At 40.8% G+C, this 27,783-nt stretch overlaps 1 protein-coding gene across 11 annotated transcripts in view; it reads right to left on the reverse strand.

Annotated features, from left to right (window-relative positions):
• Positions 1–3,774: 3,774 nt before the first annotated feature.
• Positions 3,775–27,783, reverse strand: part of eya (eya transcriptional coactivator and phosphatase 2) — a 257,430-nt gene continuing 233,421 nt past the window's right edge. For all 11 annotated transcript variants that reach the window (XM_090371236.1, XM_090371235.1, XM_090371240.1 and 8 more), the window contains 8 exons: positions 26,452–26,609; positions 16,302–16,391; positions 16,124–16,182; positions 15,848–16,008; positions 15,605–15,719; positions 12,094–12,215; positions 8,206–8,306; positions 3,775–4,937 (listed from right to left, as the gene is read on the reverse strand). In XM_090371236.1, the coding sequence (XP_090227362.1) occupies positions 4,857–4,937; positions 8,206–8,306; positions 12,094–12,215; positions 15,605–15,719; positions 15,848–16,008; positions 16,124–16,182; positions 16,302–16,391; positions 26,452–26,609 (887 nt within the window). In that variant the 3' untranslated portion in view covers positions 3,775–4,856. The remainder of the gene's footprint in view (positions 4,938–8,205; positions 8,307–12,093; positions 12,216–15,604; positions 15,720–15,847; positions 16,009–16,123; positions 16,183–16,301; positions 16,392–26,451; positions 26,610–27,783) is intronic.

Here is a 27,783-nt window from a genome sequence, read left to right on the forward strand (position 1 = left end):
AAAGTGATATTCCTGTTCCAGGTCAGGCCCATGCCCTTTTGCTGGTCGACTTCGGGTAACTGGGGGATCCTTGAAGTGCTCTCTTTGTCCTTTTCATAAATCTTTTGAATAACTTAGATGAAGCTGAATTTAGCCGAAATTTTAGTTCTAGACCATTATGGTGCTATCTTAAACAGCTATCGAGATTTGGAAGATCTCAATGGCTGTTTGAGATAGTAGTTCTAGAACTGAAATTTTCTTTTTGCTACTCATTTTTCGAAACTGTTCTGTTGAACAGCAACATTCTATTCCATTTATCAATGACTGTTTTGATAGATCAGTTCACTACTGAGGATGTCCAATGAGCCATTTCGTGGCTTAAAATTCCATTTCCCCTGGTCCTGATATCCTCCCGGGCAGGTAGGTACCCCAGTGTTGCAATCATGCTAACCCAGTTATGAAATATAAAATGAAATCGTAAACTATCCTTAATAATTGATGTTACCTCATCAACTCAGTTTACTGTTTCGTAAGTTATTCCTCAAGGCTCACTTCTTAAGTCCACTCTTCCTTATCGTTTACATTAATGATCTGTCAACTTTATTTCAGTCCGCTAATGTTAAGTGGAAACTATGTAGATGATATTAAACTTTACAAAGTTAGTTTTCTGCAATGTCTACTGGAGTATCAACCTCTATTATCCATTCTCCAACCTTTCACTATACCCCGCTTGAATTCTCGTCATGAAAACTAATTTCTCATTGCCCATTCCTCGCACTCAATACTTACTTGGAAGTCCTCTGTTCCGTTTCCTTTATGTATTGGATAATCACAATGTTGATTCTCAGTGTTCTCACCATTATTAATGGTCTGCGTGCCCTGTGTATGAGAAGTTAGTGAATAAATAGCTTGGGTTTTAAGCAAAACAAGCAAACCGACTAGAAGACAAACGAAACGTATGGACATAATACACATGGGTGGGTGAGATTATTCACTGGTAAGTCTAATACGACAGTTTTTTTTTCCACCTTAACACCAATCTTCTGGAATATCTCTGCAATGTCTACTGTAGTACCAATAACCATCCAAATGTGATTTATACTTGCGAGTTTCCTGTATGACTTTCCTACACAAACAATTGCTCAACTACATCCTCAACCAATCACTGACCGTGTAAGCAAATGTATAAATAAATAAAAGAACTGTGGCTCCAGTTTAAACCCAGTTAACAAAACAATTGGGCACTTCTCAATATTTAGGCAATGGAGCCCGAAGTTGACCCAAGTGATCCCTTCAGGTGCATTGCTTCCATTCTGCTTCACAATGCTCTTGGATTATGACCCCAAATATCAGGTCAATTGTCGTGTAAGGTCGTTACGCTCAATGTCCAGTGACCAACTTTCTGCGATTCGGGGTAACAAATCCTCACAGGGGACATTACACCACGTTTCCAAGTGGAGAAAACCTAATAATATTGGGCAACCGTGTGGCTAGTTAAACAAAAAATAAAATATATCCGGTAAAAAAGGGCAGGTGCCCTTCCGTACCACGTAAATATCCGTACACGATTTATGTCGAGGGAGCAGAGAAACCATTGTGAAGGCAAAACAATGAAACAATGGCAGTTAGGCAGGGGTGGTCCACTATGGGGGAACAATAAGGCGGGAAACTCACGAAATGTAATGGCGGTTTCATTAGCGGCTTTCCCACAGAAACAGACGCAGTGCATGCACAAACTGTGGTGTAGGTCAAAGAACTCCATCGTTTCCCGAAGGATCTAATAAGAAATCTAATAGGAGGAAGCTGTTGCGTAATGCGCGAGTAATTATTCAAACACGAGACAATACATACACGGTACTTGAACGCTTTTCTAGATTATCCGCACGCGGGTTAATTCCACGAACGGAGCCGACCCTTAAGGCGAAATTAAGATGAATGGAAAGGCGATTGATGAACTTTAATGAACAGTAAAAACTGAAAACCTTGCGATTATACAGGTTCAAGTCTGTGGGGTGTAAGTGGAAATTTAGGTTCATTTCGGAGGTCGTTTCTCCAAGAGCGACCTCGGTGGTCGATAGGGGGTGTTCTAAGCTACAAGAGACAAAGAATAAAGATCCAGTCGAAGCGAAAAAGGGCCACGAAAGCTCTTCTTGTTCTGGAAACATTTCGAGGCAATCGACTCAATAATTGACCCACTTCTTACTGAAAGGCGCTTCAGTCAAACAACAGTACGCGGTTCATTCACAGACCCACACACTTCACCTGTGGGGTCAGCACTCATGGAATTCTTGTCAAGGACTTTTGGAGCCCATTTCATATCAAACAAGCTCGCTTTGATGCTCTGGCTCTTTCGCTCCCCTTAATTATGGGATTCGTCTCTTTTCCAGGAGTTTTGGCCCTTGGGGCAGCCGAGAACCAAGCGACATTTTGAATTAATGGATGCACGCAATCCACTTATACATAAACTACTGGTAGAGCGGTGGGTGCCCAACCCTCTCTCCTAACCCCTTAAACTAGCCAATAAGGCTAAAATACTGAACCCCATTTAAATTGTAAATGTAGAAAAAGAAAATCATGATTTTTATATCTTGGTATTAAATATCCATCCCTCAAGGTGATACATTGAACCAAATGGAACCAGGATTCTAATATAGTTAGGGGACGTTACGTGGTTGGTTTCCATTAAGATTATTACTAAATGTAATACCACTTTTATACCACGTGAAATTAAAGTATAGTTTATTAAGCTATTCGCCTAAACTACTATATATTAAGGTAACGTTTCAGGTATTTTGCCGATACCCATCATCAGACCGTGCTTTTGGGGATAACAATAAAAAGGATTACAAAATTTGAACACAGTTACCAATATTACAATTTGTAAATAAACAATTCTAAGTTTGGATTATTGTTACAATAGAACTAGACATTGAATTAGGTAAATACAAAGATTAAAAAGAAAACAGAAGAAATGAAAGACGAGGAAAAGAAAATAGGCCATTCTTCCGGAGGAGTAACCTACATTACAATCCCTTCCAGACCACCAGCCTGCAAACCAACCCTGATGCCCAAAGTAGGAGAGCAAAGGTCACCTCAGGATTCTACTACAAAGAACCCCTGGCACAATACTATTGGCTATAATCCTTAACCTATAAATTAACTACTGGCAGGCCTTGCCTGTATGCACATCAATAAGAATTTAATCTCTTCGAATTTGCCAATTTTAATATCTCGTTCTATTGTAACAATAATCCAAACTTAGAATTGTTTATTTTCAAATCATCATATTGGTAGTTGTATTCAAATCTGTAACCCTTTCTATTTTTGGTGTTCCCCCAACAGCACGGTCTGATGATGGGATATCGGTAAGATACCCGAAACGTTACCTTAACGTATAGTAGTTTAGGCTAATAAACTATATTATTAATTTCAAGTGGTGTTATATTTAGTAAGAACCAGGATTCATTGTTTCATCTGTGATAAATCTGCCAGTAATTTCAGAATCTTTAAATATTTTCTTATAGGCCAAGAAACTACTTTCATCTGATATCTGTCTTTGATGGCGGCTTCTTAAAAGAGGTTTAACAATCCACTCATTGTTGATTTTTAATATTCAGCCACAGCTCTTGTTACATTTTTGGACCATCAGCAACTTGGACTATATTGCGCCGTTGTGTACAAGTGAGTGTATTCGCGGGCCGATTTACATGTTGTGAGTGGCTAGAAACCTTTCACATTCACTTTGATAAATGCTTTTATTCCATTAAAAAATAAAAATACACTGACATTGGCGTGCGTTTTTTTTTTCATCCACCCCACGGGATATGTGAAACAAAAACAGGAAGATCAGAGGGGAAAAAATTTTACTCGCAAGAGATGAGATCAAACAGCTCGTAGAGATAGTGAATGCACAAGATCAGCTCGCTCATGCGTGGTCGGGGTTTCATCGTTCTCTCGGTAACAAGTAGGTACTGCCATCTTGTGGCAACCAGTTAATACATTTCCAGCTTAATAATGAACTATTAATATAGTCTGGTCAGATTTTATTTATTTATTTTCTTTTTTTTTGCGCATATTTTTAATCGCATCTCTTGCAAGTGTGTTGGGTGCTTCGGATATCCTCCGAAGTGGCAGAAATACATCTTCGGTATTGAAAAAGGACTCGGTGATCACAAACGTGCTGTCTGACGATTATGTGAAAGATCTGTGTACAACAGCAGGTTGGCATATTAAGACGAAAGATGAAAAACCAAAGAAAAGAAAAGGGAGAGGCGGGAACGAGACTTTTCGTCCGGCAGCATAACTCAGAGTCCAGAGTACATCTCGACGACACTCGAATGCGTTGGTTACTCCTTTCTTGACTACCCCGACGTTTAATGCAATTAACAGGATGCACCAAAAAGGATAAGCATTTTCATGTACATGAAAGTTGGTCTTCGCCAACTGACCCACTCACGCTCTCTCGCGCACGCGCACACACATACATACACACACTCCTGGAAAAATAACAGTCCTCCCCCACGATATGGACAAGTCTTGTATAGTTGGATGGTCGCTCCATTGTCTCTACACGACTCCACTGTTCTGTACATCGCACCAATCACACGCGACAGTTTCGATTAAACAGTTCAAGATGGCTGCTGCCGCAGAGACCCGGAGATCGATCCTAGGTGAGAAGCAGTACGAGTCCCAAAGATGCAACCAGGAGTCTCGCCCCACTGCCTGGTTGCACGCAGTTCTCAACGGTTTGGAATGATCCTTTGAACTTTGACGTCGGAGTGTAGAAGCAAATATTGCACACAGTCTAATCGCCGGTGTGGGCCACACTGTATCCAGCAGAGCGAAGCGGGATCGGAGACCCCTAAGAACAGGTAGCTTCACAGATGGCCGAGATCGAGTGCGTGATGCAGGGCTGCAAGATCAGAATGGCTGCTGACTCTCCAGAAAGGGAAGGTGAGCTGCGGGGGAGAAACAAAGATTAGAATTCGCATCTCTTAAAGCATCATACAATTCAAAAACTGAAATTTTTCATGTAGTAAACAAAATTTACAGAACTCAAGTCTTTTCCAACCGGTGGTGGAAAACAGTTGAGCTCGAATCAAAGAATTGAGTTTTCCACCCGGGGATTTTACCAACTGTGCTATCCACGAGGGCATTCTGTGGTCCTATAATCAAGATTAAAAAACGTAAAACCCAAAATGGCGAGTAAGATCATGGAGTCTGTGATTAAGGATACAAAAGAAAATAATCTCGACAGGAATAGGTATCCTCAATCTATGACAACTTGAGTCTGTGAAGGGGAAGTCTTGCCTCACCAATCTGGTTAATATTACGAGTCTAATATTACTTCTATAAGCTTTTAAAACATTTCTCCACGAAGACTGTTTTATAAATTGAGATTAATGGAAAGATTCTTCGTTGGATCAAGGACTGCCCAAAATACAGGAGCCAATAGTCATAAATGGTCGACTCCTGGTAAAGCCATGTTGACTTTTGCAGACGAACTGTCGAAGATGGTCCCTCAGTCTTCTACGAGGGATTGTATCGTCCGAAGCTTTCGCCTGCAAGTTTAGAAGACAAATGGTACGATAATTTTGTATTTCATTGGGACTGAAAGATTGAAGGAAGCTATTTCCCGAATGAATGTGCACATCAAATTTCAGAGGGAAAAGCGAGATTGTAAGTGTCAGTTTTATTCATTAGACTCTTACAGTGGTGATAGTAATGTCAAATTATTGGTGAGACTCGTCTTCGTTCGCTGATGACTGGATAGAAGCATTAGAAGCTGGCAGATGATGCACAAACAAGAGCTGCTGTCTGTGCATCGCGATTGTTAGCTATCACTTCTCTACAAATAATTCTGGTGGCCAACGTACAGGTTCCAAAGTGTTGGAAGTCACCAGGAAAGAGGCATAAGAGGGATGTCTAGTAGGGCCACCATTTATCTGAATTATTATGGATGCTTTGTTCTCAATGGACGAACCTCAAACCAGCAGCACTCCGAAGACCTTCCACCTTACGTGCAGTAAGATTCCTTTGTTTCCCCAGGATTCTCGAACCTCCATCCATTTATACGCATCATCCTTCCAAACATTTTTTACTTGTGGAAGGGACTGGTACCTAGTACCAAAAGGCGTGGTATTGTGGATGTTTGGCTTATTAAACAAGTCATCCATTCGTTGTTGCTTCCGTGTTTTATAACGGATTTATCATCGATATTGCTCATGGAAGAAACCTTTTTATATCCCGAGGCCTGCTCAACTAGGCCCTTATTCTTTGTCAAACCTAGAATTATCTCCTCCAAAAACCGGCGAAGAATGGCAAGTAACTGGATTGCAGTGAGAGCAGATTAAAACCGAAGTGGATTGAGCATAGTTTTATAAAATTGTGCAAGCATAAAACAAAATGATTAAATATCCACGAACACATGACTTAAAATGGCTATCAGCTGATTGAGATGAAATTATATGTCCTCGACCTACAGAATACTATCAACTGTTATACTATAAACACTCAGTGGTAAAAAAAATAGAAACCTTATTCAGTATCTAGTAGGACCACCATTTATCTGAATTATGGATTCCATTAGGTATCTAAGCGAATGAAGCTCCAGATTTGGCAATTCTTCCATGAAGATATTTGTCAGCTGCTGTACTGTGGTCGGTAGAGAACTGCGAAGCCAAACTGTCCTTGCTTACAACATCCCAGGCATTCTTATTTGGATTAATATCAGAGAATTAGGCGACCAGGATTAATCTTGGGAATGTTCCTCGAACCATTCAGATACAATTTGAGCAATGGATAGTGGGGTTGCCATCTTGAAGAACGAATCCATCGTAATCTGTTAAAAATAAACCAATCCAAATAGACAGTGATAGTCACTGGATGTAACAGGGCCTTCTAACAGTATGAGCAGACACAGTCCATATCACATACCGTGATACCACCTCCACCCGCTTGAGCACTGGACGTGAGATTCACTTGGAGTGAGTTTATTTCTAAGGAGCCCCAGTAAAGCGAACAGTATCCTTCTGATTATCCGTGGCAACTTACATTTTCATACCATACGTTTAATTATCTGTTGACGCCAGTTGAAAAAGGTTTCTAATTTTTTGGCCACCAAGTGTATAAAAAATGGTGAAATATTTAGTAAAAATGGCCAATGACAAATTCACAGAAGTAAAGGAATCTTTAAAAATTACTGAAAATAAAATTAACATTTTTACGCAAACCCATAAAACCAGTGCCTTTATATATATGACCACTCAGAAGATTAAGAACATTATTTAAGGTGCAATTATTTTATCACAACAACCGAGAAGGGGGTGTTGCTGCAGGAACTGAATTTTCCAGACAGCAACCGATAAAAGCGAGTCTCCTCCCAGGTACTTGTCGACTTAAAAGAAATCTCGAGCTGTTCAAAAACGATGGCTACTACCTTCAATACCCCTGGGTCAAAAAAGAATGTGCGTGTGCACGCGCCTGCGAGCGTATAGGGTCCTAAGCTGGCGTTCTTAGATGTTTCTACGTATCGAGTGTCGTAGTTTCCAGCTACGAAAAGGCAATTCGTGCAGATAACGATCTAACCAGATAACCTGTCACCTACTGAGCTGTCAGCAGCGACCTCACTAGGAAGTAACCCTATCCCACTATTATCGCAGTTACCTGGCAACCAGGCCAAGGTGGCCCTGTTTGTCGAGACAGCGGGTAACTTTCGCCACTCAGCCACAAAAAAGAAGAAAGAAAAAAAACATGACAACAAATAATAATTTTTATTATTTTTATTAAAAATGCAGTCATAACAATAAACCTGTTTCAGTCTTCTACGGAAGCCATTCTGTGCAATACCCTCTCCCCCCAATAGCAATTTTAACACCAACCATTCATTAACACTAAGTTTTTATTTAGAGTTCTTTGGAGTGGTACTGGTGTTGCCATCTATCGGAGATAATTAGAATTATGCTTGGGGGTTTTTCTATTCAGGTGTACCAAGTGCGAAGTTGAAATCCTTGACCCAAACAGAAATCAACACGAGCTACGGATGCCGGGTCATGTTACCCTGGCCGATTAAAACTTCACTTCCTCGTAGGAAGGGGATGTTCTCGACTGCCAAGAACAAATTGGGGGTGGGAATATTAAAGGGGAGGAACATTATGCCGTTTCCGTCAATACGCTGTTCGTGGTCTGAATCGCAATTCTTTGAGCAGTTGACAAAAGGAAGCTTACCTGTTTCGCTGCTGCTTCTTCGTCCCTACCGTCCCCCACGACCACGTATGTACACTTCCTTCCAAACCTCGACACGATCCTCTCGAAGCACGTTTCCTTACCTGTCGAAAAAGAAAGACAGAATGAGTGAGCACCCGAATTTCACAGCCCTGGAAGAATAACTCGGATCAGGCCAACCGAACAACGTTGCTAAGCAAGCCTGAGTACACAGCTTAATGATAATCCTCGTTGCCAAAGATCTTTAGAAATAGGTCACCAAGAAGGATTGATGTATATACTCATGAGCCAAAACATTATGGCCACCCATTACCTCGAGTGGATGCATCCCACAGCATATATAGTGATGGCACGGTAGTTTGTCAGTACGAAGCTCGTGCAACGGATAAAAGGACCTGATGGAGTTTTATCAGGGCATGACTTGCAGTCTCAGGCCCAGCTTCTCAGCAAGCGAAGGCATTGTTACAATAAATAAATTTTCTGTTTATACTCCAGGATGGCCACATGGTCAGAGGAGTTCAGAACATAGAAATACAAGAAAGAGCTCCATCGTATTTAGCAGTCACGGGCTTGAAACCTGGTCACTCAAAGCATGTGTACTCATTGGCGGGACAGACTACTGATTGACAGCAGTAGTGAACGGTGGTTATTAGGTGCTCTCTGGGAGAGCAAATGGCTCACGATCCCTCAGTTAACGACAGACCAACCAGAGAAAAGTTTGAGCACACCAATCAAGAAGACGCTCTTGTGGTAGACCTACGCAGTAGGCGACTTGTTTACGTTAAACCAATCACCATCGATCCCTGTGCCTGCAGTGGGCACGGAACCACAGTTCCTGTATATAGAGAGACTTGAAGAGTCCTTGTCTGATGAATCAAGGTTCCAGCTCCATCATGCCTAGGTGCGTATTCAATGGCGAGCAAGTGAACAGTTGCAATCACCTGCACGGTTGGATGAAAACAGGTGGTATCATAATTTAGAGGGATGTTTTCATGGACATCACTGGATCCCCTCATTCACATTGAACACACGTCTTACTTGGGTATTGTTTAGGACCAGGTTAGATGGTGGTCGTGTATACATATGGAACTGAACTCTTTCAACAAGACAAATCACCGTATCACAAGAGCCGCATTTTACAGGAATGGTTTCAGGATAGTCCAAGCACAACTCCACCTTACAATCCCATCGAACATTTGTGGATTGCGGTGGAACGCAGCATTCACCAGTGCCTCGCTCCTTTATCGAACTCTAGGACGTCTTTCTGTTCAGCTGGTCTAGGAAACCTGAGACACCTTCCGCAGTCTCGTGGAATCGATGCCACACCGAGAGGTAGCCCAAAACGATATTAGGGAGGTGGTCATAATATTTTGGCTCATAAGTGTATTTCCAAGCTGTGGCCGAGTGATTTATTTGCACATAACAGGAATCACACAATACACACCTCACATTAAGAATGTAAAAGGAGCATTTCTAAGTGTTATTTTATTATTAATGCTTTTCAGTATTGAATGATTATTCAGTTCAGGAATGATCTGAAATCATTAAAATATTTGTTTTTATCCAATTTTTTTTAAAAAGTTTCACAGATCGAATACAATGGTTTTTAGTTGATTTTGGAATGAGGTCGGGCTGACAAAGGGATCGAGATCGTAGTGGTGAATTAGAGGGAGTAAATAGTTCATTGGGGAAGGTCTTCCATACTATCTTATGGATTTTATTTTAAATAAGGTACGTTTACGCTTTTGATTATTCCATAGAGAAATTTGTGTCCCTGGACAAGGTCCTGTTTCCAATCTATACACTCAGTGATCACTGAATTATGACTGCCTATCAAACTGGGCCATTGTTCTCACGGATAACAGCCGATATTCGCCTCTAGGCATTGACTCCACTAAATGTCTGAAGACATCCGTAGAGATCTGCAACCATGCTGCCTGCAAGACTTTCCAACACCTGATGCGTAAGAACCAATGTTTCACTGGTGAAGTCTACCGAAAGCTCTTAGGAGACCATATGCACCCTGCGATATTGTATTTTTTCCTGGGCAGAAAGGAGATCTTCCAAGACGATAATGGGCCGTGTCATCGGACCTGCACTAGACATGAGTGAACACAGTGAAGGTATCAACCCATCTTGATTGGCATCCAATTTCGTCCGAATTCAATCAAATTGAGCACCCGTAGGACGCTTTGGAACGTGAAGTGAAGCGTATGAACACGGCATCATCCATTCTGGCACTATGGAAGCCCTGCAGGCAGCATGGCTGCAGATCCAATCTAGTGGAGTCAATGCTTAGGCGAATAGCCGCTGATATCCGTGCGAAGAATGGTCCATATGTAATCCATTAACCAAGTTCATAAAGGTTTGGTAATTCAAAACTCCATAAGTTCTTGTTTTAGAGAGGCATTATCTATGAAATCAAAAACTCTGGTAGCTCAATGTAAATTACATAAATCGTGCTCCCTTTAAAAGGAGACAAGGTTGGTCACCACCGAAACTTGGGGATTAGAGGATGTGAATTTTTTTTTTCTAAACTAATAAGGGAATTTAATCAGGGTCCTGTGCGTAGTCTTTTTTTAGATGGATTAGAGCATTTTGGTTATCGATATCAATAGTAGGTAATATATCCAAGGAGGAGTTGAAGGTGGAAGTTTCATCTGAAATAAGTTGAAGGATGAGAGGTCAGGTCTGAGAAGTAATCTGCAAATAAGTTGGTTATTTGTTGAGGGTTAGAAAATTTTGATTATTTATTCTTTTGTTTGGCACTTTTATTTTTATATTTGTGATAAGTTGTTAATTTTATTCCAGAAAATCTCTGGAAGAGCGATAGGATTTTTTCTTGAGGCAACGCGATGTTCATTCACACGCAAAAAGGGCAACCAATCCTCCGGGTAGTGGAGTCTGCACAATATAACAACCGTCAAATTGGCACGAGAGGCTATTCGCATATCCTCAACAATATCCAGTGGATAAGTGTTGGAAGGTGGCCGTAGACATTAGGGCCACTGAGGATGTAAGGAAACCACGTGATTGCAAATCTCTGTTGATCCATAATTTTCGGAAAGGTTTTTTCCCTCCACGACCACTGGCAGATTCAATGGCTCAGATTATGGCACTAGGACATAACTCGGAGGATTCACAATAATCATTTTGACATTACCGTATTTTTCAGTTACGTGGGGTTTAAACCTGCCAACTCAAATGCGTGTGCTACTGCACTCCAGCGCTACCACGTCACATGACACTGCTGCTGGTAAATGTATTGAACAATCTTCCATCTTCTGTACTTGCAGAAATTCCAGTCCAACATGTAAAAGTTAATTCTGGATTCCCAACCTACAGCTTTCAAACCTTTCCCTAAAACCTTAAATACATTGAAGTCAAATGTGTTTAAGTGAAATGGATGAGCTATGCAAGGTTCCTTCTTTGGTGTGGTTAGGACCTTTCCTTAACGAAAAACTTTATGGAAAAGGAACTTCACAATTAGCTAAAAACCCAGGTAATTACACCTCCTGAACTGTATTGTAGTTTTCTCAGCTAATGGACTACTGTCTCCAAAGAACTTTGCACCGACCAAAATCTCAAAGCAGAAGTCAAAGAAACCCAAAAGTAACTCCACTAAACATTTCAATTAGTATTCCAACCGAATAAATCACTAAATTAGAGGATTCCAATTAAGAAAGAAATACTTTTAATATTTGAGAGTTCACCTATTTGGCTACAATAAAATCAAACAATTTCTTTATTCTAAAGTGCTCATCAGCTTTTCTGATGGGTGCTGATGTCTATACTTTTTGCATCTTTCTGTCTTTTAAAGTGGAAAATTTGAAACCAAAGGATATTATTAGAATTAGGAGAAAAAGAGAACAAGCATTAAGAGCCAGTTACCTATTTTCGTTGCGCTGTATATGTTTTCTATGGGAAACACCCCTCCGAGTCCGTAGAGCAACACTTTGGCAAGAGCTGGCACTAGTTGGGTGGTGGTGACCAGTACGTTCACGCAGTTCGACCTGAAACAAGAAAAGTCTGTTCACTTGCTGCCCGAAAGATTTCGTAATTCGCAAATTTAAGTACACTCCCTCCTCCCCATCCTCTGACGAAAGTCCTGCATGCCAAGGACGTGCACTCATGACATTAGATACAGAAAAAGAAAAAACTTTGTCCATCAGAACTGCAAGAGATTTAAGCTTTTTGCCCTTTAAAACGCAACCAATTACTAAAGGGTCGAGACCTAGTTCGGGTCTGAAAACTGATGCGATAATCAACACTTTTCAAAAACTGGTCGATTAAAAACAAAAAACCTTCGAGGCCAGTGTCTACAAGGTGCTGTTGCCATGACAACAATTACAAAAGTGGTATTTTTTAAATTCTATTCAGAATACCTCCAATTTTTTACCTTGGCCACAGCAGCATCCGCCTGAAGAGTCAAGTAAATTATTATCGTACATCATCTGCGAAATTGTCCGGAAGATGGCGCCACTATACGGGCAATCCGTTTTCATAAAATACAAAAGAATTAAACCAAACAAAAAATGAGCTTCTAATTAGTCTTTTTAATTAAAAAGACTAATATAATTTTATTAAAATATTTGAAAACTTAAAGGGTAAAAAACATTAAATTAACCTATACGTTGGTATAGGTTAATGCAACGGCATCAATTTAATTGGTAGCCATCTATTAGTTTAGCATTAACAAAGACACATGATGCAAGAAAGCAAGCTTATATAGCATCAGCCAAAAAATAAAACCCTTATTTCGCCCATCCACTCACTCCGATTGTTTGTCAAGTTCTGCCTTGAATCTATTTAAGCTATCAACTTCTACAACGACAGATGGAAGTTTGTTCCAGCAATCAACCGCTGACTAAAGGCAAACTTCCGCACGTCTATCCTACAACTGTCTTTCCACAATTTGAATTTATGCCCTCTTGGGCGATTATTCTGAGCAAGAGGAAGAATCCCATCATAAATAAGCATGCTCAAACCATTCAAGGCTTTATACACCTCAATCAGATAACCTCGCAGGTGCCTAGTCTCCAGACACTGTAATTTGCAAAACTTAAGCATTTCTTTGTAAGTGCAACCCTTTGTTCCATTAACTGATCTTGTTGCCCTTCTCTGTACTCGTTCCAGCAGCTCTACATCCTTCTTGAAATGAGGCCTCCAGACCTGTATACAGTACTCAAGGTGTGGCCTAACCATTGCCTTATACAAGGGAATAATCACCTCCTTATCCCTGCTAGAAAAATTCCTGTATATCGTTGACAAGACACCATGAGCTACTCTTGCAGACAGTCTGCACTGCTCAGAAAACTTCATATCTGCCTGCACAAATACCCCCAGGTCCTTTTCGTTCTCTACCACTGTTGATATAGTACCACAGAGTTGATACGTTGCTTTGGGGTTGCTGTTTCCCATATGTAGTACTTTACATTTGTCAATGTTAAACTTCATTTGCCACCTCTCAACCTTTCCAGATCCTGTTGCAGTAGCATAGTGTCAGTAGTGTCCTTAACAGCCCTGCCAACCTTCGTATAGTCTGCAAACTTGGACATTAAGCCTATTATACCATCATCAATATCATTTATAAATACAGAAAACAACAATGGACCCAACAGTGAACCCTGAGGGACTCCACTAATAACATAAGTACACGAAGAACAGTGTCCATTGATTACCACACTGTCTTCTCCCACTCAACCATCCCTTTATCCATAGCAGCAATTTGCCTCCAATGCCACACTGCTCCAATTTGTGCAGCAGGCTCCCATGTGAAACAGTATCAAAGACCTTTCTAAGATCCAAATATATGATCCAGTTCCTTTGTGACTACGTCATAGGATCCAATCAAATTGGTCAGACAAGACTTCCCCTTAACAAAACCATGCTGTGTCTGAGCTATAACTGAAGTCTTGTCTAGATGATCCTGCAATGCTTCTTTAACCAGTGCCTCCATTAATTTCATCAGGTCTGCAATTACCTGTGTCTCCCTTTGATTCTCCTTTGTGGATTGGGGTCACATTTGCACATCTCCAGTCCATGGGTACCTTCCCTTAATCCAAGGAAGCTCTCATAATTATGGCTAAGGGTTTGCTTACTTCCTTTGCCGCCTCATTAAATATAACTGGATAGATTCCATCCACATGTTTATCTTTAACAATTTCTCCTCCACTTGGAATCGTTTTAATTACATCTCATATTGTGAATACCTTCACAACGAGTTGCTATGATTTTTAACTTCCTCGAATAAGTCACGCTTCACCAGTGAAGAAGACTAATGTTACTTATTGTCGGCAAATACCACCACCCAGCTGTTACGGTTTCGAAGCTTGTTGGCTTCTCATCGATCGGTGGTTCCAGGTACCCTAGTGTTGCAATAGTGACAACCCAGTTATGAAGTACTGTATAACTCCATAATATGAGAGATGCCTGATGGTGTGCAGTAGTATAGACTATACTATGTGGTAGATGGCTACGAATTAAACTGATGCCATTGCACTAACCTGTACGTTAGCCATCCTACTAAGTAGCACGAGGCTCTTGCTACTAATATACTCTTAGATTTACTAGGTCCAATAATAGAAACCAAAATCAATATTCATAAACAACAAAAATGTAACAAAATATGTCAGTTTATTCTTAACATTTATACGTAAGAAAGTTGAACCCATGGCTCTCTGGGCTTGATAATTCAAGCCCAGAGAGCCATTAATTCGCTGGTGTGAATGGAGGACGGTACGATTGGTCTCTCTGATCATTCATACTAATTAATTGTTTTCAATTCAGTTAAATTATAAGCGTAAATTTTATTCAGTTTGCTTAAAGGACTCGCTCTCAATATTTGCGCAAATCTGATCATTTTGCAATTCCAACAACACGGTTAGCCAATTATGAAATGAAATCAGTCCTCGTTCAATTGAGATTATCTTGTTTCTTTTTGTTCTATAATGGCCAACTGTTCTTGTCCTGTCCATTGTCCCACGAAAATGATAAACTCTTTCTGGATTCAATTAATGATCACGCAATTCTGCATGCCAACTGAAGTATTTTTTCTTTTTAAAATCGCCACATATCCTTCATTGCATGCACTTCAACATCCATTCGCACGCGACAGCATTACCACCAATTTTCCAAAGTGCTTTCTCTAGTTTTCTGTTGTGGTTTCGACATAGATTTTGGGAGAGGTTCTGGCACGCTTCTGTTTGTCAGAAACATATGGACCTCAAATATCTGACGACAAATGTGAGGATAAGAACAGCCCAATAATCCCATCCACTGCAAAAGCGAAACTTATGTAATTCCAAAAAGAAATTATCTGGAAATACTGATACGATATGGATGGCGTGAAAATTCGCCAACAAGTTGGCTACAATGGATTGGACTATTAAGAAACACTTACCTGGAATGTATTATGGATAGACATTTGAGGGCCAGGGTTAACCAGCTGTCTGTCAGTGTTTCGATTTCCGTCCGTAACTGGAGCCATTGTTCCCTCTTTGCTGGACCTAACAAGCCTGGAGAGAGAAAAACAAAAATAGTAAGCATTTTGAACAAGATCGGAAATTAAAAGACAACAGAATGCACGCCTCCATCTTACAAACAAAGAACTGATTCTTCGTAATGACATCTCTCACAAACTTACCTCCCATGGCGTTCCTGTACTGGTTGTAGGTCTCCTTAATGCGCCTGTATCGGAAAGCGAGCTTTCTCATCCAATCGACGCCCCCTCTGACCCCGGTGGCCAAACAAAGACTGGCATTGGTGGCTGCAGCGTGGAAACCATCAGCCTGGAAGTTGTAATTCCTGCAGAAAAATGAACGTCAACGCATATTTAATTCGCTTCATATGGTAAATTAAAATGTTATTTCTTAAGACATGCTTAGATTTGAAGAAAAAAGTTTAAGAAACAATTCATTACGTTAAATCTTGTCCGTTGTCATCAGAAGAAACGTCATCAATATGGACCTGGTCACACTCCTAAAAACAAGAGAAAGGGAATTAATATAGATAAAACTGCATAATAAGTTTATTTGTTGAGATTATTCAACAACACTGATGAACTGAAAAGGAACATCACCTAGAAGTACTCTGCCTACCTCCAAATCATTGAAGAAGAAGTGGGTGTCGGCAAGGTTAAATATCATCTCCTCCATCCTCATGCCCAGACTTACAGTGGATGGAGCATCCTGCACAGTAAACGAAAAAATATACAGGACTAAATTTTAATGTGGCAAATCAAATTAAGAACAGAGCTATAAATTTAAGAAGTGAAATTCATTAGCATGTTTTGTTTTTAAGGTAATTTTAAATCGATTAATTTTTTCTGACATCTCAACTAAAATGCTTATTTTAGTGGAATATTTTATGAAAATAAAATTTATAGTTTCAAAATTTCCTAGTAGATGGCGTAATGTGCTTAGTGACTGAATATCGACAACAAACAGTAATACGAGATGGCTATTTCTTTGCAGAAAAGTGGTTTTCTCGTTTAAGTAAGTTACTGGAAATAACTCTCCACTAAGCGACCAGATAAATTTGACTGCTGTCAAGGAACAGTGCACAAATTAAAAATTTCAAGCGTCAGTAGTGTCCACTTATTGAAAGAATTAATTCAAAATGGAATATAAACACGACTAGGAGACATTTCCTACGTAATGGTAATAAACACACGGAATCTGTTAACTTTCTCTTGCCAAGAAGAGAAAGTCGAGTACATTTTTAAAACTGCGATAGTGGTGCCACCTTGGAACAGCCATTAGCACTAGTACGCGTACGTGAGAAAGCCACACGTTTCAGAGATTATGCACCCGATTAGTCCAAAAAGAGATTTCACAACAAAACCGTGGAGAGATCCCCGCTGAGTCAATCCCACTTCAAAATGGACATCTGTCTCAAGTGGGTGAACGCTATTTTTCGGAACGTTGAATTTGCAGTGGGCTCTGAAGTAAAGATGGAGAAAAGCAAACAAGAAGTTCACTAATAAGACTTCCTACGATAAAGACGGACGCCCAACTGTCAGTCAGCGCGCGCAGACGAAGGCCAGCGTAGTTGCGGACGAACCGTGCCCAAGACAGAACTCGGAGCCAAGAGAGAGACCGATCTTGGCAGGTGAAGTGAGCGGAAGTATCAACAGCATTGGGGGGACATGTCGGTAAGGGGCAACTTCGTCTCCAGTGGGTGTCAAGTGCCGGTACACATGAAAGTAACCGCCGTCAGTCCCGAACCCAATTAGTTACAACCAAGCAGCGCGATGCACTTCAACTCCCAGCATGCCTTACGTCTCCTAATACAAGAATCTTCCTCCTCCTTCAAAAAAAAAAAAAGCCCGAATTCTATCCCCACCACCCACTTCCCCGAAGACAGCCTTTCTGACAGCTGTCTCAAGAGAAACCCCAAAGAGCTGACCCCTGTCGAGGGTGACAATCTCCCCGCTACACTCCTCTGTCCTCTAGTCGCTAACCAGCTCTAAAAACAAACAGCCATCCCGTGGTGTTTTTATGACTCCTTCCATCACTGAGAGCGGTTCTCTGGTCAACTCTTCGGGTTAAAACAGAAATAAACAGAATGGCTAACTAGGTAACATCAGGATGAGTGCCTTATTTACAGTTGCAATGCGCACGCGCATATAGTTGTTCAAGTGTTGCGTAACTGCTTTTAAGAGTATGCATCCTCCTCTTAAGCAATTCTATTTTATTTATTTAAACAGCTACAAAACAGAACCTTGGATTTTCCTCAGTTAAAAAATGGAAGAGTACATAAAAAGAAAAAAGCAATTAGAAGGCTCAGGTGCGGTTAGAGATTTCAGTTGCCTCTTGGAGTGTCCAGGGGTATCAAATATCTCCAAGTTTGGACATTGCAGTCCTGTTGTTGTAATATTCATAATTAGTTCTTAGGATGGTATCTTAAACTTTTTGGTGTGTTGAAGTTGATTTGTGAGACGAGGTAAGGGCAATTTATGGTACCATTTACCAGCTGGTTAAATAGGAGTATATCGGCTTTGTATCTTCTTTCTTCCGTTTCAAGTCCAAAGAGTATATACCACTAATGGTAAGATTTCTCATTATATTCCAATCCAGTTTTGAAACAGACGTATTGCATTGCTCTTTTTTGTATATTCTTGTTTTTGGTAAGCTGCATGTGGGGACCAGACCTAGCCCAACAAATTTTTTAAAGAACATGACTAGTGCCAATTGATTGAAGTCTCGGTTGATTCTTTTACGAAATCCTAGTTTTTGGTAGCTGCCCTCAATGTTTGAGGCATGGCCATCAAAGGAAAGCGATTCCTTGATGAATATACCCAAATTTTTGGCAGAAATAACATGGTACAGTCGTTGGTGTTCCAAATAGCTTTGTAAATTTGTGTCGTCTGCAAAAATGTTAATTTTAATTTGGTGGTCTTCAAGAGCACCAGATGGCAGGTCGTGAAGTGGATCAGAAATAGCAGCAAGCCCAAGGATGATCCCTGAGGGACACCCTCGGGTCTAAAAGGATGGTGAGATCTTCCATTTAAGTCACCAACATTTCTCTCCCTTCCAAGTAGTTTGCAATCCACTTAAGAGTCTGTCCTCTTCATTCAGAAGAGAATGAAGAGGACAGGCCCTATTTTTGTACAAAATATCGATATAAAGGAAAAAATAAATTATTTTACTCAAAGCCATCACTGACCAAATAATTGGGGCGCATTCCTCTATAATGTAAATTATAGGCTTTGTACTTCTGCTCTGTTCAATTAATTCTTATGGACTGACTATTGCTTGATGTATGCTATCACCGATAGATGGCAGTACATTCGATAATGCATCGAGAAAGAAAGAAAGAAAATATATCACTCGGGTTTTCAATTTATATTTCATAACTGACATAAAAATCGATGGCACACAAAAGATTCAACAGTGGTACTCGAACGTTCCCTTTCCATTGAAGACATCTGCTCGTGTCAAAAGTATCTTTGTCGCGAGACAGATAGGCACCCTCGCTGATGGCTGTAGAATTATTTTTGTCGGCATGACAACCATGATTCATCCATAAGAGGAGGGGAAAAAAATCTCATAAATACCGCGGTTTAGAGAAAGTAGGTGGAGCAGATCAACACTCAGAGCTGCAACAGGAATTTTGAATATCCCGGGGAGGAAAGACGTTTTTCTTTCTTCCTTTCTCCACCCACTCTAGTTCGTACACACAACTGGGGGAAGAGATGTACGGATGCATTCTCTGTTGAGACCGACCTCAACCCAAGTCAATAACCTTCCCTACAATAAAATAACGGCCGATCTGGTGGAAGGTCACGCCTTGCCTTCTAGATAAATTGTCTCCAGATGTCCAAAAGCACGCCTTTTTTTGCTAACCCCCTGTCTCCCAGCTAAAAGGAGGGGTGGGCGAAGAGGGACGGAGCGTGCTTTACTAGTAGTCGTCCATGGGATGAAAGGTAATGGATGGATCAAGTATTGGATTCAGAGTGGCCGTAACGACCTCATAATGGTCTCTAACTTTAAAGGGTGGTTTAATGGGGGAGAAGGGCCAAGATATTTTTAGTGAGGGAGCTTTTAAGTGCTGTTTACTGGAACAAAGTTCTAGTGAGAACAGCACGTGGCTGTTCGGGAAACATTTTGATTCTCTTGGAGCCACTGACGAAGGTGGACGACCCTGGGTACTCCTAAGGGATGAAACGCTTAAATATGTGTGGAAATTCTTTCCAAAAAGTGTTTGACAAAAGGTGAATATTTCTTGAGCAGGGTGTGCTTCGTTGATTGATGCTACCAGGGATATTCCATTATCAAAGCGGGGTTCAGGGTGATATTGTGAAGACCCACAAATGTGTCAATAACCTCCGAAGCAACAAGTGTTATTTACTGGCTGTGCAAGCTATACACTCGTACGAAATGCATGTCGGGAGCCACTTCTACCATCCCTTCGTCTCTTATTTTCGGCGGCTGCCACACTTTCCGACCGTAAAGCCCGTCTCTTCCTCTCCCCCTCCCTCCTTTCCCATCCAATCTTCCTCGCAAACCCAGGGCTCGTTACAAAGGCGTATTGGAAGGCCAAGTAGTACGGAGAGTGGTTTAACTTTCTGCGGCTGAAGCACGAGCGTCTAACGGCCCGTCGCCAGCTTAATGCCAGCTTTCCGGAGGGGAGAGCGAAGGACGAAGCGGAAACCTGACACCCGAGGCTGCGGAAATCTGATCCTTCGCGTCGGTAGGCAGGCAGTTTTCACAAGTGGTGCTAAGGCAAGGGCAGATTGGACGGAACACCCCATAAGCTCAGAGGGGTGATCGCGTACCGGGAATGGACATAAAGGGTCCCTTGAACTTCTAACGGTGACCTCTGAACCGCACCACTTCACGTGTGCGTGTGTGTTTTATCGTGCCAGAGTACAGAGGACGCCTTAGAACACTTCCGTAAAGACACAAGCCTCCTAGAACCGGAGAGATTAATCGATATTTGTGTCTTACAGCACGCAGTAGAGCGAGTGAATGCAAAAGTACCAGAAGTAATCTGACTGCAATCAAAGAGGAGCCAACAGCAGTGGAATATTCAACACTTGGGAATTTGCAATAATGGTGGAAAGAAAATCACCAATCAGCATTTTCAAAGCTGTAGTGGACAGTGTCCAGGACGGATGAGGTGTTTTAACTACCTCTTTTAATAGGGTGAGGGGGAGAGTATGCATTCCTACAAACCCATTTGCTTCTGTACCATCCCCAGGGAGTGTAAGCAATTGTGCATTACAGGTGGACAGAAAAATTGTCCAATAGAAAACATTTTAATAAATTTCTCATCAACATTGAAAAAGACTGTCTGGTCTTCCGATTTTTCATGCCCAACAGTCCTCTTTGGGAAAATCGATAACATTTTTTCATAACTGGTAAGCAATTATTAATATACATTTTACCATTCAATTATTTAAAGTTAAGTCATTGAAATGAATCCAAGGGGGTATCTTTGAGGTTAATCAGCCAAAAGAAACAGTGGCCAACTACTGAATGTTCCTGACGCAGTTTATATTGCAGACAAATGCGCTAAAAACAGGAAGGCTGTCATCTTTGTGGTTGAGGAAAAAAGGCTTGTCTTCATTGTAAGGATGACATTGGACTGATCCCCCAATAAATATCTGGACAGCTGCACTTGGCGAAGTCTTCAACCCACAACTATGAAACGAACTGCAACAGACTTGTCTTACCGGACCTGAAATTTGCCACCAATAAGAAGTAAAGCAGAAATCTGTCCTCCCATCTTCGTGAATCAATTAGATATAATGCAGCACTGGTTGATGATTGATTGACCAGCTACATAATTACACTTGCCTTCGAAGTGTAATTATTATTGATGGTTGAGAGATTTGGGTAGAAGCATCGAATCCAGTCTCTTCTCTAGTTCAGAAGAACGACCAGCCTGGAAAAAAAATCTTGAAATTCAGATGGCAACATATGAGCCATGTATTGAGAAATGTGAAAATACAATGTCCGACAAATCATCAGGAAAAGAATCACGACAGTCTTCCAGAGAGTAGCCAAACATTACGATGTGGAAAGAATTCTGTCAGACTCACAATAGACAGGCCGAGAACATGGGGCGGCCCTGAAACCAAGGCACCAGAAATCTCGAGGCCTGCTGTCCATGATCTTGGAACAAGGAAATACATGGGATGTATTTTCTCTTCTACAGAGAAATAGAGTGGGCTAGTAAATCAGATTGTCTTATAATGGGGGATTTTAACTTCCCAGATATTGACTGGAACTTGTGGGTTGGTCACTCGCACACTAACAAGACTTTTGTGGATTTCTTGGATGAATTTTAGAGAGGCAACCAGAGGGAGTAACATTCTTGATCTGATTATCAGCAGCGATTCTTCATGCATTAAGAATCTGCAGATAAAGGAACCATTAGGTGGCAGTGATCAGTGTCCTGAAGTGGGATTTACTTAAAGATGCAACTACCATCAAGGGTAAAGGGTAGGGTTTTTTTTTTCTTTCGTAAAGGTGACTACAGTGGTCTCAGACAGTTTTTAAATTCTATACATTGGGACCAAATGATGTCACCAACAGCAAATTCTAAATGGGAAGCATTCAAGGAAGCAATCTTGGAAGCTACTAGGATTTTTGTTCCAACTAAGAAATGCTGTTCAAGGTTTAGGCCCAAATGGATGTCAGTTGAACTAATGAGACTCGTGGCAGAGTAGAAAAATGCATGGGATGCATATAAATTATCAGGCGACACAGACGCCTTTGGTAGATATAAGCTAGTCTGTAATAAAGTTAAAAAGGAAGTTAGGCAAACGAAGGAAGATTCTGAGAAATCTTACGATTGGTGATATTGTTGCTCATAAAAGACTGCTGTACAAATTGAAGCTTTATGGCATTAAGGGCAAATTGCTGCTCTGGATAAAGGGATGTTTGAGTGGGAAAGGACAGAGTGGTTATCAGTGGATACTGCTCTTACTGGACTTATATTGTTACTGGAGCTCCCACAGGGTTCGGTGCTGGGCCCATCGTTGTTACCTGCATTTATTAATGATATGATGAAGGTATATCAGGATTAATGTCTAAGTTTGGAGATTATACAAACATTGGCAGGGTGGTTAATGACAGAAAAAAAGGCATGCTGCTGCAACAAGCTCTAGGAAAGTTAGGCAGATGAGCTGAGAAATAACAATTGAAGTTAGACATTGGCAAATGCAAAGTACTGCATATGGATAGAAGTAACCCCAGGTTAATATGCCAATTCTGTGATTCTACGCTCAGGATTATGGAAAATAAAGAAGAGATAATTGTGCAGTTAGTTTTGAAGCTCTCTGAGTAGTGCAGACAGGCTGCCAGGACAGTTCATTGGGTTTTGTCAATGATATATAGGAATTTTTACTAGCACGGATAAAGCAATGGTCAGGCCACATCTTCAATACTGCATACAGGTCTGGAGGCCTTATTTGCGGAAGGCTGTAGAGCTGCTGAAACGAGTATAGAAAAGGGCAAGGAGATTGGTAAGGGGAACAGAGGAGTATTCTTACCAAGAAAGGCTTCAGTTCTGCAAATTGCACCGTCTGGAGACTAGGCACCTTTGAGGTGATCTGACCGTGGTGTTTAAGGCATTGAATGGCTTCAGCAAATTCAGTGCTGATTTTACTCTAAGTTATTCACATTTTATAACAAAGGAAAAAGAACTGTTATCCTTGGTTTTCCTTTCTTCGGATTTTGCAGATTAGCAGGGAAAATTTATTTCCCAACTATCCTTAACTAATCGGGACCACCTTATCTAAAAGTTTATCGGGGTAGAAAGTCTGAGATTTTATGAAGGGATAAGAAAACTGACGTCACAGCTGAGGGAGTCAATAATTGAATTATAAAGGAACATTTTTCCCATGTGAAAAAAACCCAGCTTAATTTTAGTATTTCTTTTTTTCATTCCAGGACAATGGAGTTCAGCCAATAAAGCAAACAGGATTACTCAAACGATGACAAACGCCTTCTTACACTTACTGGATTGGAAATATGCTTTTTCTTAATGAATTTTCTTAGAATCAAATCGGGAAGGTAAAGTCTGTGCATACCGAGTAAAGGTCAGCTCGATTAAATTAATTAATTAAATAATTTAAAATGTAAATTAAGATTTTTGAGCAAATTTAATTAGAAAATTTACAGTTTCGCGTAATTATTTTGAAACTTCAATATTTATTGAGGTTGAAGCTTAAATGGAAATCTAGGGACATTACAATTATATTCTGGCTTAAAAATTTATTTAACAAGATGTGTAAAACCACATGTTAAATCAATATAGTTTGAGAGTTCGATCTCAAGCTCAACTTCTGAGGGTTGATTATATCACTGTCTCTTAGTAATGGAACACGAATTGAAGAAATTCTATGTATTGTAAATTAATTTCCTGTTGCGTATTTAGCTTAGGAGATTGAAGATTCTTGAGATCATTCACCAGGATTTAGGTTAACTTCCTTGACTGCTTCTATAACCAATTGGTTATAGGCTACAGCTTGTCACAATGAATGTCTTAAGATGTAATCATAAATATGATCATTTGTCTAACTGTGTTGATTGGTACAGTTGTGGATGAACTAATGAACCCTGTATAAGTTCTTTTGAGATTTGCAGACCTGTACAGGTCCCTCGGTTCGGGACAAGAATTTTAACCACTATTTTTATTTTATAAATTAAGTTGGACAGCCTGAGGGCTCCTGTCCTTTGGCATTGCACTCCTTCCACTGGACGACAAATTGGTGCAGCTGCACTAGACTACAACCAGGCACGGTTCCCCGTGCCTAGGGACGAGCACTAGACAGTGATCGAGTGGATGTTGATCGCTCACTGGTGCCGAAGAGACCTAAAACAACATAACACCTACACATCACACACAACATATCCAGACCTGAAGACTGTTTTCAACACAGATTTTTCAAGGTGGAGTTCAACTAAACGTCTAGGTGCCACCTGAAACAAGTACACGTTTTATTGCTTTTCATAGTTTGAAAGTGAAGATTTATAACTGAGTTTCTTACACAGAATCGCACGATGTCTTAAAAAGGAAATATTTTGTCAAGAAATATAATATCCCTTAACTTAATTTAAGTCTCTAAATAAGCCCACGAATTACAAGTTCGTTTTATTGTTTACACCATAAGAAAAGCCCTTATTCGATGCCGAGATAGCCATTAAAAACACGGGCCATTCACTTTCCAAATTCACCTGTAGAAATGGACTTAATGAAACGAAGCTAACACGGCCAAGGAGACGTCCACGTTCATCCCATTATCACTTTCCCTCCCTCCCTTTCTCCCCGTTTTTTCTCTCTTCCGGACCTTCGTCCTTCATCTCTCGCATACTTGATGGAACCCATCTAGCCGAGCCAGACGTACGTCGGCTCGTATTTCAATCAATCGGAAACTCTGTACTTGCAGAAAGCCTAGCGCCAGGCTCTCCTTTGTGTCTTGGCCGTTGTACCTAATGGCGGGCAAGGAGCGTCCAAATAGCACACCGACTCGACAATTGTCGTCTCATCAATAACAGCTCCAATCCTTTCATTAGAGATAATGGCGTAGAAGAAATACGCAGCTTTAAAGGCCACTGCAAGAAACTCTAGCACGTACACGGCGAGTCACGGCAATTGCTCATTTTCGAAGCGATTTTAATATTTGATTGTAGTCTTGGGGTGCTTCGAAGCAGAATGTTTTGCTCATCCGACAATGCCTCGCAACGACATTACTCCGTCTTGTTTCACTTCCATATTCCTTAAGGAATGTTCGCCTTCTTAAAGCCCGGCGATGGCAAATCACCGGCTGATAAAATGTAACGTAATTGAGGAGTGTCGCCTTTCCAACGCCACTTGGAAGTTGCCGGAACTGGAAAGACAACATTAATGAAATTTCTAGGGGAATTCAACTTTTTCCCCCACCCATGCGCGATAATATTTCGTCTTGCCGGTATCAAAGGCCTATTTACCAGGACACACGAATGTAACAGGAACGCTAGACAACGTATCAATTATTGCACTTTGTAGGGATCCGTAACGCTTAGGTCCAGACATTGGTAGTTAGAAAATTCGCCAACAGATGGCGGCAAGGGACAACAGATAATTCAGACAGGAGGAGACAAATGTGATGCTGGAATCAAAGTACAACTGGCATTAACTATGTCTGCGTCAGCAAGGATTTCAGGTACACAGTGGGGCGACTATCGTACTACGATAGCGAATGGGGGTGAAGTGGGCAGGTTATGGGAAGATCGCGCCAAAGTACTGTTTACGTGCAGGTGTTTATTTATAAAAAGCGACAGTTAACAGATTCCAAAGTGGGGGGTCAAAGGTCAAGCAACAGAGACGAACAGCTACACGGCAGTGGTTGGGTGGCTGCTAAACGCACAAATCGCTTGTATGATTTTACAATTTTCAAAGAAATTATTATTCCACGACCAGTGGCGCGTTATACCTTCATGGGGGACCAAGGAAAAATGGAATTGGCGCCCCATCTATACCTTAATGGGGACCAAGGCCAAATGGAATTTGAGGCCCCATATATAGAAAAAACTAATCAAGAACATTGCCCTTGGCAAGTGATAAAAATCATTTAAAATAGTAAAAAAAACAGCGATGAGTTTTTGAAACACTGATTTTGGGACCCCCTCCCTCTCTGATCGGGCCCTAAAGAAAATCGGGCCCTTGGCCTATAAGAAAACGTGCCACTGTCCACGACATCTACTTTTGTTAGGAAAGGAAAGGATAGAAATAAAGCTACTTAAGATTAATTACCTTTCCATAACGGGTTGCGAAATTGCCTGTTAGTAGAGAGTGGAAGATGATTATGGTTTCGTCCAAGTCCCAAATGAACACCCGTTCCAAGTTATTTTCTGGGTCTGGGCTGGGATTGTTTTGCCGCCTACCTCTCCCTTTGCCGGACTTGCTGTTACCTGTAATCAGAAAAATCTCGTAAGCAATTTAAATATTCTTATTGATTTGGAGTAATGTTAAGAGATAAACACAGATTTATAGATTGAAGATCTCCCATCCCTCCTGCATTTCTCTGCAGCGATCAGGGCCGGAGAAAACTTGCTGGGGAGAGCTAGGAGGGTTTTAAACCCGTTTAAACTATTCTGCAAGAAAGACAGATGGTACAGAACCAGAGTGGATCTACCGGTTGCCCAACTGATGATTAATGAAATTTGTCAACTCCTAATGGTACCAATGGCATGGTAATACATGAGGGACTGATGATTTAAAGCCTAAACGAACTGACCAATTGGTTATAAAATACAGTCATGTTGAAAAAGTGTCGAGGGTGAAGACAAAATGTTGTTCTGGCTGAAATTCTGCCCAGACATGACAGGAGGGACTTTATGATGAATGCCTTGTGGATTAACTCTAGGCATGAGGGACTGTTCTTAGGGTTATGGGGGAAAATGTTTTACGCTTTGGATGCTTTAGCTGGTAGGCTGAATTTATTTTGTAAAAATGGCTCTTAATCAGACGAGGTGCAAGGGTTTTTGGTCATTGAGAAAGCATTAAGTGATCAAATCTTGTCAACGGAATGGGGAAAAATTAACTTGTACCCTGTCTGAGAGGGGTTCTGTGCGTAACCACCGATTACCCTAAACACTGAAAGGTAACGTGTAATAGAAGCAAAATCTACCAGCAGTCATTAAAGACTACATTGTGTGGAGGTCACGCCTGACCAGTCTGGTCATTAAACACTTGGATGCAGGAAACAATTGACATTATATATCTAGACTTTAGATCTTTAAAGATTTTGATGCAGACCTTCGTGGAAAGCTGCCATACAAACTGGAAGTTGGGGTAAGGTCCTAAGCTGCATCAGGCTGGCTTAAAGAAAAGACAGTTGTCATAAATTGTCATTCTTCAGAGTGGATCAGTGTAGAAAGTTGAGGGGAAGTCTTGGTGTTGGCTCCTTGCTTCCTCTGTGATTTTCATAAAATATATGATGAGGATATCTAAGGAAAAATGTCAAGGTCTGCTGATGATTTGAAGGTGGGAAGAGGGGTTACAAATTGTCAAACCATCTTCAAAAAGACTTGGTAAGGTCATATATGTTCCAAAAAATGAAAAGTTTAATGCTTCTAAAAGTAA

The sequence above is a fragment of the Mastigoproctus giganteus genome, chromosome 4 (genome assembly GCF_048544385.1).
Source record: "Mastigoproctus giganteus isolate SK-2022 chromosome 4, ASM4854438v1, whole genome shotgun sequence".
NCBI lineage: Eukaryota > Metazoa > Arthropoda > Arachnida > Uropygi > Thelyphonidae > Mastigoproctus > Mastigoproctus giganteus.